Source organism: Onychostoma macrolepis, chromosome 12, assembly GCF_012432095.1.
Source record: "Onychostoma macrolepis isolate SWU-2019 chromosome 12, ASM1243209v1, whole genome shotgun sequence".
NCBI lineage: Eukaryota > Metazoa > Chordata > Actinopteri > Cypriniformes > Cyprinidae > Onychostoma > Onychostoma macrolepis.
This window is the reverse complement of record NC_081166.1, coordinates 14,835,213-14,848,390: the sequence shown is the minus strand read 5'-3', so window position 1 is coordinate 14,848,390 and position 13,178 is coordinate 14,835,213. Positions and strand designations below refer to the sequence as shown.

General features: G+C 37.6%; 1 protein-coding gene across 2 annotated transcripts in view; it reads right to left on the bottom strand.

The window, feature by feature from the left end:
* mpp7a (MAGUK p55 scaffold protein 7a) overlaps nt 1-13,178 on the bottom strand; it is a 141,678-nt gene that overhangs the window by 48,154 nt on the left and 80,346 nt on the right. Inside the window, exon 6 of one of the 2 annotated variants that reach the window (XM_058793296.1) lies at nt 11,800-11,931. The exons of the other annotated variant lie outside the window; for it this stretch is intronic. Coding sequence (XP_058649279.1) covers nt 11,800-11,931 — 132 coding nt within the window. The remainder of the gene's footprint in view (nt 1-11,799; nt 11,932-13,178) is intronic. 2 annotated transcript variants of the gene reach the window in all.

Sequence of the window (13,178 nt, the reverse complement as noted above, 5' to 3'; positions counted from 1 at the left end):
TTCTAATTCATCTATTTTCTCTTATTAAAGCAAATAAAATCTTTATTGTCATTTACCCATGCAAATGACTGAAGTCCATTTTTTTTCTTTCTTGGTGTGAGAGCATGAGCTGATTTTATTCAGGTGCAAGTTTGTCCTCTCTGCCTCGGACATAACTGACTTCCTCCAAATCACACATACCGCTGAGAGAGCCATGTTACACTAGGCTGACTAACCAAACTCATCATGCAGGCACGATTTACCCATCAGGAACTCCAGCTCTGTTAGTCATCCTCGCAATCACGCTTGCACGATCCTTGCGAGTGCAACTTCATTCTCGCAGTAAGGTCACTTGTAATAGGCAGCCGGAGGAAATGAGCAGATTCTCTGATTGAGCATTTTCAAGGTTTTCTTATTTCCTCTTGTTGCTGAGGTCTGCCTATTAAAACACGCTCTATAAATAGACTTTAATGAAAATTTTTCCTCTGAACGTTGAGAGAGCGAGAGAAAGCAGAAACTGAGATGGAAGAAAAATTAAGCACGTTAGAATAAGAGGCCGCGGCTCCCTAAATTACTCATCAGTAACGTGACCCACGGCTGCCAGTTGTGAAGGTGATCAGCTCCATATGCTGAGACTCTTAGCACATAAATGCTTATGACTGTTATTATAAGGCCAGCCAAAAGTGGATGGCTTAATCTGTGCAGAGTTCAGAGCACCGAGACAAAAGTCATTCTTCAGAGACAGTTCATCCATTGACAGATTGACAGACGCAAAAATCAAATGCACGTCACCGCCGCTCATGACTGTGTGACAGTAACTGCTCATGTGTACGCTTACTCTCACGACAGAGGAATTAGATGAAGACAATGAAGAAAATATTTTCTTTTATACAAACACACAAAGACGATCTACAAGCACATTAGATGTTAAACAGATGTTATGGGTGCCAATGGGTCAAGGGTTGAGCCTGGTTAGGAAGGCCCAATTAGCCCCTGCTGGTTAATTTCTATGCCATTCGGCTGCCAAAATCCACGATTTATTTCTTTATAACAAAATAGCTGTACATTTTTATATTTTAATTAGTTGTGAATATATGTTCACACACAACTGTTCAAAAGTTTGGGGTTGGTAAGATTTTAAAGTTTATTAAGCTTATAGAGCCTGCATTTATTTGATCAAAAATACAATAAAAACAGTAATTTTGTGATATAATATTGCGCTTAAAAATAGTTGTATTTATATATAATTATATATAATATTTGAATACATTTTAAATGTCACTTATTATATTATTATACTTATTACTGTGCTGGCAAAGCTGAATTTTCAGAAGTCATTACTCCAGTCTTCAGTGTCACATGATCCTTCAGAAATCATTCAAATAGACTGATTTGGTGATAGGTAATATTTCTTATTATTATCTACTGTATGTTGAAAACAGCGACACTGCTTAATATTTTTTGTGGAAACCATGATACATTTTTACAGGATTCTTTGATGAATAGAAATAAAGCATTTATTTGAAATACAAATGTTTTATAACATTTCCTGTCAATTTTGATAAATTTAGTGCATCCTTATGATGTATGTGCGTGTGTGTATAATTTGCAGGTCTTTAACTTGTGGTGGGTCCACCTGTGCCAGCTAAGTAATGACCATTTAGATTAATGCGAAACCGATAGATTTCTTGAGGTATTAGAGACAGGGGTGCACATAACTGGTCCGCAGGTCCGCATGCGCGACCAAAATTAAAAATGCGTTGTATAAATGAGTTCTGACAGCGCATTTGCGTATGGACATGGTTGACAGCTGTTAATGCACAATTACCATTTTAGATCGACAAACTGTACTGTATCTATGCAAAGTGAAAGCATAATCTAGGCTACCCGCTGCCGTTTTCAAAGCAAAACTGTCTGTGACATTTCGTTCACTGACGCAATTCCATCAGCAGCGCTAAACCCGGAAGCGCATAATACTTATTTGCCGGCAACCCGCCAAAATAAAAGCTCGCTGATTTTACGTTTGAAAATTAAAATGAAAATAATGCTAATAATAAAATATCAACATTTTATTTTTAAGTTTACTATAAAATAATTACATTTGTATGTAATACTGCCTTTTTATTTTAAAATAAAATAGTATTATAACACTTGATTATTTAGTTTATTATTTTTAGTTATACATATACACACACACACACATATATATATACACATATATACAGTGGGTACGGAAAGTATTCAGACCCCCTTAAATTTTTCACTCTTTGTTATATTGCAACCATTTGCTAAAATCATTTAAGTTCATTTTTTTTCCTCAATGTACACACAGCACCCCATATTGACAGACAAGCACAGAATTGTTGACATTTTTGCAGATTTATAAAAAAAAAAAAACTGAAATATCACATGGTCTTAAGTATTCAGACCCTTTGCTCAGTATTTAGTAGACGCACCCTTTTGATCTAATACAGCCATGAGTCTTTTTGGGAAAGATGCAACAAGTCTTTCACACCTGGATTTGGGGATCCTCTGCCATTCCTCCTTGCAGATCCTCTCCAGTTCTGTCAGGTTGGATGGTAGCGTTGGTGGACAGCCATTTTAGGTCTCTCCAGAGATGCTCAATTGGGTTTAAGTCAGGGCTCTGGCTGGGCCATTCAAGAACAGTCACGGAGTTGTTGTGAAGCCACTCCTTCTTTATTTTAGCTGTGTGCTTAGGGTCATTGTCTTGTTGGAAGGTAAACCTTCGGCCCAGTCTGAGGTCCTGAGCACTCTAGAGAAGGTTTTCGTCCAGGATATCCCTGTACTTGGCCGCATTCATCTTTCCCTCGATTGCAACCAGTCGTCCTGTCCCTGCAGCTGAAAAACACCCCCACAGCATGATGCTGCCACCACCATGCTTCACTGTTGGGACTGTATTGGACAGGTGATGAGCAGTGCCTGGTTTTCTCCACACATACTGCTTAGAATTAAGGCCAAAAAGTTCTATCTTGGTCTCATCAGACCAGAGAATCTTATTCAGGTGTTTTTTAGCAAACTCCATGCGGGCTTTCATGTGTCTTGCACTGAGGAGAGGCTTCCATCGGGCCACTCTACCATAAAGCCCCGACTGGTGGAGGGCTGCAGTGATGGTTGACTTTCTACAACTTTCTCCCATCTCCCGACTGCATCTCTGGAGCTCAGCCACAGTGATCTTTGGGTTCTTCTTTACCTCTCTCACCAAGGCTCTTCTCCCCCGATAGCTCAGTTTGGCCGGACGGCCAGCTCTAGGAAGGGTTCTGGTCGTCCCAAACATCTTCCATTTAAGGATTATGGAGGCCACTGTGCTCTTAGGAACCTTAAGTGCAGCAGAATTTTTTTTGTAACCTTGGCCAGATCTGTGCCTTGCCCCAATTCTGTCTCTGAGCTCTTCAGGCAGTTCCTTTGACCTCATGATTCTCATTTGCTCTGACATGCACTGTGAGCTGTAAGGTCTTACATAGACAGGTGTGTGGCTTTCCTAATCAAGTCCATTCAGTATAATCAAACACAGCTGGACTCAAATGAAGGTGTAGAACCATCTCAAGGATGATCAGAAGAAATGGACAGCACCTGAGTTAAATATATGAGTGTCACAGCAAAGGGTCTGAATACTTAGGACCATGTGATATTTCAGTTTTCTTTTTAATAAATCTGCAAAATGTCAACAATTCTGTGTTTTCTGTCAATATGGGGTGCTGTGTGTACATTGAGGAAAAAAATGAACTTAAATGATTTTAGCAAACGGCTGCAATATAACAAAGAGTGAAAAATTTAAGGGGTCTGAATACTTTCCGTACCCACTGTGTGTGTGTGCGTGTATATATATTATATATACACATACATACATACATATACATACACACACACACATACATATATACACATACATACATAGATATATATATATATATAAATAAAACACTATTATCACACTAGTTAGTTATTTATATATACATATCACTATTATTAATTAATTTTTTTATATTTATATTTTATGGGTCACACTACATGCCATGGCCCATGTGAGGACCAAACCAAATCTTCAGGTTCTCATATGAGAACCAGGCTGAAAAACTTATGTGCACCCCTGATTATAGATCTCCTTGGTGCATAGTACCAACAAATTAAGGTTTTTCGAACACTCTCTCTGACATCATAACATAACTTTTTCAAACGTCATTACAAAAAGAGTCTGAGGTTCAGATCATTTCAGCAGAACCTAAGCTCTAGCCATCAAGGCAGACCTGAAAAAACAAACACAAAGACCCGGGCCATGACAGAGCGAGTGTTTGACACAAAGTCACTTAAACTGGCATGAAGACAAACAACGATACACACTCTCTTCAACTCGCCACTCTGATGAACATAAATTAGAGAGAACCAAATGGCTGTGTTTGCTGTAGATTTGGCAAGGAGAAAGCTGGGGAGGAAAGACAGCAAAAAGAACAACAGCAAGGTCATTAAAACACAATTAGCCACAATTATCACTAGCAGAAGATACGTTCAGATACGTACAGGTTAACACTGTTATTAAACTTTCAAATTATAAATGCACACATACAAACACAGTGAGACTCAAAACAAACACGGAGTCCTTTATTATAACCCTTTACATATTCTGACTGTTATACTGACCCTTCAATGACCTGCTCAGTAAACACTCAATGTTGCTTTAACCCTGTTGCATTACAGTTCCATCATTAACAGGTATTATGTTGAAAAAGGAAAATTGGGTCTCATTAAGGTAATAATGGCTGAGGAATGCCAGGGTATGTGCTGAAAACAGGACAGGCCTGACTTGAATGGAAATAAATAAGAATGACAGGAAGGTAAATGGGAATGGGTGGAGGTAAAAAGGGAATGGACGGGAGAGGGAAGTCGAGGCCTGGGATAAAACGCTGGATACAATCGTTCATGTCTCCTGCAGTATGACCCTGAAGGCTAGAAATGGTCATTTTATATCCAATGGGAAAACACTCCAAAGCAGGTTTCCAACATCAAGTGATTTTTCCATCCAAGCTGAAACCTAAATACTGCACAAAGCAACTAAAAATGGGGTAACACTTTAATATAGGGACCAATTCTCACTATTAACTAGTTGCTTATTAGCAAGCATATTATTAACATGCTGGTTGTTTATTAGTACTTATAAAGCATTTATTCTGCATGACCATATTCTAATCTCTAATCCTACCCAATATCTAAACTTAACAACTACCTTATTAACTATTAATAAGCAGCAAATTAAGAGTTTGAGGCAAAAGTCATAGTTACTGGTTTGTTAATAGTGAGAATTGGACCTTAAAATAAAGTGTGACCAAAAATGGCAGCTAATCAGAACCAATTTTAATTTTATTATTATTTAATATGGGCTTTTGGACTAATGATTCATCAGTGGTTGAGGCTACTGAGTAGTAACCCAAAAAAAGAAACAACGATTTTTTGAATGCTTTTGCGATCGATCATGTTCAGGCCAAAACTTAGACAAAGAAAGTGTTTATAAGTATCAAAGACTGAACTCGATGTGTGTGTCTGGTTTCACACACTGGATTATCCATAGGTTGTCTTATAAGTGTTGCCTGTGTACCTCACTAAGGAAACATCACTTTCAGAAGTCAGATCTTGTTCCTTCACCTACATGAGGAAATGCCTTCAAAAAGACAAGCAGACCTTACTACACAAAGAACATAGTGTGTGCTAATGTGTGCACTCGAGCACCTCCTGTGCACTCTGTAACAGGATATAGACAGGAACATGGATACTTGGGAAAATCAGAGCACACTATGCAGAGGAAGGAATGAAAGATTAGAAAAACAGTAAAAGGTGAGGAGAGAGGGCTGAACCCCACACTGACATAATGACCAGTGACAAACTCTAACCCTAATAAATCTGCATTTCAAATAATCTTTAAATGAATCAATCATTTGTCTATTAATAAATGTATTCATTATAAAATTATTTAAAATAAATTAAATGCTTATTCTGTTGACAAGGCTGTAGGAATGTATGAAGGAACCTTGTATGAACAGTCTAAAATTTTACTGTATCAGTCTATTACTGATCTCTGCAGGTAACGTGGGAGATGAGTGACATTAGCTCTCAGGTCAACATTACCCTCTGATGGTGCATGTCAGTGTCTGTCCTCAATATCTCACTAGAGAGAACGTTCTATTCCATTCGGAGCCATCAGGGCCATAATATATTTCTCCTGAGCACACAGATGTATCGCAAAAGCGCCATCATGTGTGCTCCCGTCTTTCACCCTAACCTAATTTATGCGTCCATTATTTCTAGAAAGTGACATTACCTTAGTGCTTGGCTTTTCATCACTAACCCACACGGATGACCTTATAATCTTCTATATGCTTCAAAAGAAAAGAAAGAACAGATGAAAACCTTAAGCAGCAAAGGCTAACTTCAAATTAAAGATAGAAATAGATACTATTTGGTTAAGTCTATCAAGCAATTCAATTTTTATATCCAATGAATTTTATGATGTACCGAATAATGTAATTAATTGCAAGTTAATCTCACATCAATTTTTGGCTGAGAATTTCTTTTAGTCCTCATATCTTGAATATTAGGGGCATTTAAATTTCATTTCATTTCAATTGCACACAATGTAAGATGACAAAGTTGGGTTATGTGTGTTAAATGCGTTAAACATGTTATTTTTTCATAATTATTTGAAGCAAATTAACATGTTAAATTGACAGTAGTTATATAGTAATTTGTCTTCCTGTATAAATCCAGGGCAGTCTACAATTATACCCTTTCTGCATGTCATTTACATACAAGTTTTCATATCACATATATAAACCCTATTGATATCAAGCAGCAAAAACTGCCATTCGGAAATATTCAGCATCAAAATAGATGTCAAAATATACATAAAAGGTTTCTAATGAAGCTGCTGGAGAGGAAACATTAATGAAGCCTTGTGTCATCAACCAATGAGAGGTCAAAGAGGAAACGAGAACAGTGTGAACTTTTATAGTACAGAATGTCTGTTGGCTGTGCTTGTGTTCCAAGGCTCAACATGAAAAATCTAAGCTCAGACATTCAAAAACATGCCCCCCCCCCTTCACAGTCTCTGAGACTTGGTCCTCTACCACTGTATAGATTTCATTGCCATGAACATTCAACAGCAATACGCCAAAAAAAACAAGTGTTCGAGGATGTTCCGCTTGCTTCACTGACATTGTCCTGGGGTACTGAAACTGAGGAGAAACACACAAACTATGGTCATTCACTTCGGCCCCTTCACTTTCTTTACAAAAAAAAAAAAAAAAAGATTATGTACTGCACAACACATTTAACAAGCCTAGAGTTGGATTCTCAAAAATCGTAAAAGTTGTAAAAAAAAAAAAAAAAAAGAACATAAAAAGAAAAAATGTCTTAAAAATAAAACCACAGGCTTTGTTGCTATTTGATTGTGTGGTGGTTTTTGCTGAAGACTTGATCATCTCCAAGTAATACTGAATACAGTAATATCTATTACCGTTATAATGGCTGATGGGGAGTTCAGCACTAGGAGACCCATTTTTTTTAATGTGCTGTGTATTTTAAGAGTTATTTTTATAGAGCATGTCTCAAAATGGATCGGTCTGTTGCGCTCATTTGAGCGCCATTTTTCTTGCACGCTCTCAAGAATGAATGCATCATGTGAATTTGTGCGTGTGAGTATATTCCATGCTGTTGGAAAAAATGTTGTAATTATAAAATTAAAAACGAAATCCCTGTTTGACTAAAAAGTCACAGGATCATGACTTGTCATTTTTACATTATCTATCAGTGGTGTCAGATGAAATATAGAGAATTTTATTCTTAAGAATGTTATGTGAATCCTGAATTCTGGATTCTCGAGTCTAAACACATGGAATTTAAAAGACGAGATATTGATTAGGACTGTACAATCCCTCCTGAGATCTACCCTGGCAGAGATCATATTAGGAAAAAAAAAAATACAGTTGCATAATAATTACTTCAATCATTTCTCTAATTTCTTTAAATGCACAGCAAAAGCAAATTTGTAAAAATTCAATAAACACTTTCCTGCTGACTTTTGCATTAAACTTCACTTGTTGAACTTCGATCAATCATATTTACATTTAATCATATAAAGAATCAAATGATTTCCAGGTTTGATTCATAAATAAGAATATCTTTGCCTATTTAATGAGAAACGTGTTCCACAACAGACCTCGAAGGCTACGTTTACACTAGTGTGTTTTCGCATAACTTTTGCTCTGGTGTTTTCGATGGTGATTTTCGACTTTTGAAAATGCTGAAAACCCTGTTTTAGATCGAAAACTCCTGGGTTGCTTTTCAGTGTAAACGGAGACTTTTGAAAACGATGGCGTGGCTGCCCACATTCGCTCTGCGTATCCTCGACTAACGTGTAAACAATAACATCATGCTCATTGTTGTACCCATAGATATGTATAGGTAGATGCCACACTTGACCGCTCCAAGCACGTAGACACGTCCGCCATCTAAATAATAGGGAATCTACCCATACATGCATTTTCGGTTGTGTAGTGTGGACGGAGATCATTTCTAAAATGCAGTGAAAACGCCAGTGTAGACGAGGATCATTTTCATTTTAAAACGAAAACGCACTAGTGTAAGCAGGGCCTAACTGAGTGTTTGTGTGAGATAAATGAAGATAGAGACACACTTGTGCTGCTGTCATTAAAGAAAAAGGTGGATATACCAAATTTGTGTCAACTTTTCACTCAAACTGTTATACTGACAAAATAATTTGTGATTAAAAAAATATATTCAAACAGAACAGAAGCCAGAGGAGGTCCTCGTTTTGGAGAAGGTGAGGGGGTAGATTACTACAGCCCTCAGGATGAGCAACACGGAGATTAAAGAAGACTACTACATCAAAAGACAAATTGTATAGTTAGGGATGAAATATTTTGTTGGGCAGGCTCCATCTTAAAAGTGCAATAAGCACCTAGATGAGAATATGCTCGCCAAAACAAACAGTGCAATGAAGAGTGTGCACACAATCTATAGCCAAATCATCTTATTGGCAAATGTCTGTTCTGTCTACTCTTCTCCTATTACTCAGTCTGAAAATTTGGATAGAATATACACGCTTTATCTATCCAACAAACACATAACCATACACACACTCTTTTGCCTTCCTATAGACCTTTCAGTAACCTTATCCAAAACGACACATTCTTTCAATAAAATCCACCACTGAGCTCACTTCTGTTGCTGTTGCCGTCACCCCACATGTATGCTGATCCAAGCCCAATTATTTCAGCATCCTGCCATTGCTGCTAATAAATCAGCAGGTTAAAGTTACCAAATAGAACGGAGAGCATTTGAGGATTTGGGTCCCATCCCCGAAGTGCTTGAACCCCCTCCACTTTCTCCTCATTACTCCCCTCACTAAAATACGCATGATGTCATGGGCTGAAAAATGATAGCAATTAATCAGAGCTACTGAATCCTACCCATTCGACTAATCACAATTATACAAACCAATGAATCATCCACAGAGGCCTGCTAACTACCACACACCAGAGGAAGAAAGAGAAATTAAAGTTCAACTTTGCAGTACTTTTGTCATAATAACTGCACAGGCTGTCTGCACCTGATATATACAATTTCAAGTTCAAATCAGAGGAAAAAAGGAAAGAAAGAAAGAATTGACAGTTGACTTCTTGTCTGAAAAACAGCTAGAGGTTTTGGAGGGTCAGCCAGCATCTAAAATTGCTGAGGACTTGGGCCACAGGTCAAACTATACCTAACCAAAGCCCAATGTTTATTGAGAGGAAAAGAGAGATTTATTTTGCATTTCATTTCAGTAGGATTTCACTATAAAATCGAATGCTGATCGACTACAGATGTTAAATCTGAATTCGGAAGGCATCTGATCTGGAACGCATTTGAAATCCATTACTAATTGATCTATACACTATATTTCAGGACTTATAAACATAATCCTGTAGGACCATTCACAAAAACTATGGAACTGAACAGGAGGTGTGTTTATCATGCATTGTCTCTCATACATAATGTACTAAACATTTATTATAAATATTTGTGACATCTAGAACTTCAAAAATATCTAAAGAACTTCCTTTTTTTTTTAAAGGCGGCAAACTCCTCAACCACCACCAGTGTGCAGCATCCACCTGGATGGTGTGACGCAATGTGTGTGTCAGAATGCCCACCACACACCTGCTTATTGGTGATTCGATATTAGATAGTGGGCAAATTTGGCCAGGATGCCAAGGTTATACCTCTACCTATAATTATACCTTTCCTGGGAGCTTTTATGACTAAAGAGGTCAGGATCTCGGTTTAACATCTCATCCAAAGGATGGTGCATTTTGACAGTATAATATCCCTATCACTAGAACACAAACAGACCACAGGGTGAGCACCCCCTGCTGGCCTCCCTAGCACCTCTTCCAGCAGCAACTTAGTTTTCCCCAAGTCATCTCCCATCCAAGTAATGAACAGGCTCAACCCTGCTTAGCTTCAGTAGGCAACTAGGTGAGAGCTTTAAAGTACAGTACCATAAAAAAGCCATTATTTTATCAAAAATACAGTAAAACGGTAATACTTTAGTGTAGGGAGTGGGACCAATTCACACCATTAACTAGTAGCTTATTAGCATGCATATTATTAACATATTGGCTGTTTATCATAGTGCTTATAAAGCACATATTCTGCATGACCATATTCTACATCCTTAATCCCATCTAATCATTTTAATATGCTAAATTGGCGCTCAAGATTTTTTAAATAAAAATTGTAAAAAATATTATCAGTGCTAAAAACAATTAATATTTCTGTGGATTTTTTTAAATTTTATTTCAGAACTCTTTCATGATGAGAAAGTTCAAAGAACAGCATTTAAAAAAAAATTTTTTTTGTAACATCAGAAAACGTCTGTCACTTTTGATCAATTTAAAGCATAATTGCTGAAAAAATTACTTACTGACCTCAAACATTTGGTAGTGTAAATATTGTGAATACAACATGCAATTACATAGTGGCAATGCAGTCTATTTAGATTAAATCAAAAACTAGTTAAAAGAAATTAGAAAGGAATGTTATGCTACACTACCACCTACAATAATTTTTTCTTCCCACAAGAACTTTAGTCCAGCATATTTGTTATGTAGTAAAAGAAATCTAATACATTGGCAAACCACCCAACAACTGCTCAGCTAAATAAAAATATTTAATATGTCATTCTGGGATTCTCGAAACTCAAGAATGCCAATAGATGTCAATGCTCATTCATTGTCACTTTCAAGTCCAGTACAGCCTCAAGCTTGAATCCAAACAGGTTTGGGTAACCGATGACTATACGAGTAAACAGAGGTCTTGATTCTGACAGCTCATAGAGAAACGAGATGAAATGGAGGAGCGAAAGTTGGCCAGAAATATAGCCTAGAGAGAGCTGCGAACGACACGTAAGGGAAAGAGGAACAGACACATACATCTAAATGCCGCAGGAGACCACTGGACATAGAGCGGGTGAGAGCATCTGTAAGGTAATGCGGAATGTGGCTTGTGTCATGTTTAGATGGAGGATATGTGGTCACTCAGGAACAAGAGGATAAGGGTGAACAGGGAGTGCGAGCCAAACACATCACTGACACTATAGCGCGAGTGCGCTTGTATTTATGTGCTTCATGTTCACAAGAGTGTTTTCCACTACGTGAGCTTGAATTATGGCAACCCCTGTGTGTCTGGCTTTGACAGCATGTGGAAATTTGCATGTGTTTGTAAGTGTGTGTGAGAAGGAAGTTCTCTCACCAAAGGCTCTTTATTCTTGACCAGTCGAATGATCTTGACAGAATCTTCTTCATCATCAATGTCGTCTGGCAGAGGAGGAAGTTCTGGATCGTAACTCTTCCTGGCCACGGTATCATGAACAGACAACAAACTCTGCAACGAGAATGAGTTGTACACATAAAAGTCCACAGAAGCTCACACAGTAAGACAAACAGTAGTCGTTTGACTGATTTTGTGTAGCTACTCGTTTTGGCTAATCATTCCAGCCTTCATACTCCAAGCATCGGCTTGAATCCTATAGTATAAATCATGGAGCTTTAGAGGTCTGCTTTAGATTACTACCTCCTACTGACAAATAAAGCTGCTTTTGAATTGATTACAGTCACCATTTCACTACAACCCTCTTTGGCAATGTTGTTTGTTAAAGTGTCTCCAGCAGGAAAAAAAAAAAAAAAAAGAACTGAATCAAAACCAAGACTAATCATATTGTCATCTTTCATTTGATAAGATTATTATGAGTATTACGAGTATCCCGCTGGGAATACGGCAATATTGCTGTGAGCTTCCAAGGGGTGAGGACACTTTATGGCAGATGGATGGACAAAAAGCAATGAAGTTCTCAGCCATTTCAGATATTTCACACCTCAGCTCTCAGAGAACGAGGTATAGCAAAAGAATGACGGCATTCAGAGATTCATTACTGAACTGTTTTAACGATGCTGTGTGTCAAATACAGCTGGAAACACTTTTTCTTTTGCTCCTTTTCTCCCTCGCATATCCAATATAAAACCATCTTCCAGTTGTGTGCCAGAGATAAAAAAAATGGGAGGGAAGAGAAAAGAAAAAAGAGAGAGAAAAGAGACAAGACAGAGAGGAGAAGAAAAGTGTCTGTTTTATGACATGGGATTAAGCTCCAGAACAACACTCAACATGTGGCTAAAGCAGAACAGATGGGAGAGAGAGTGAGCGAGAGGGGAAACAAACAGGGAGAGAAAGTGAGTCATGTGTCTAGCAAGCGGGTCAATTTCAAATCCAGCGTTTTACTGAAAATTACATATTAGATATTAGAAATATCTGATCATTCATTTGTTTCTGTCAAAACACTTCAGTGTTCATAGATAATTTAATTAAAAAAATAAGTTGAATCTGAATCACTCAGTCAGTCTACACCAACGCTGCTGAATTCCCTTTTTACCAGAAAGTGAGTTTGCAAGTCCACATTTATCATAAAAAGACTGCGAAAATAAAGACAAGAAAACTTCTGAGTTTTTTCTCATAAATTGCACTATATTTATATATAAAAAAAAACAACAAAAAAAAAAAACAACATACAGTGTTTTAAAACAGATCTGGATTGTGATCCGAACCCTGGACAAATGACTCTAATCAGCCGATTCACT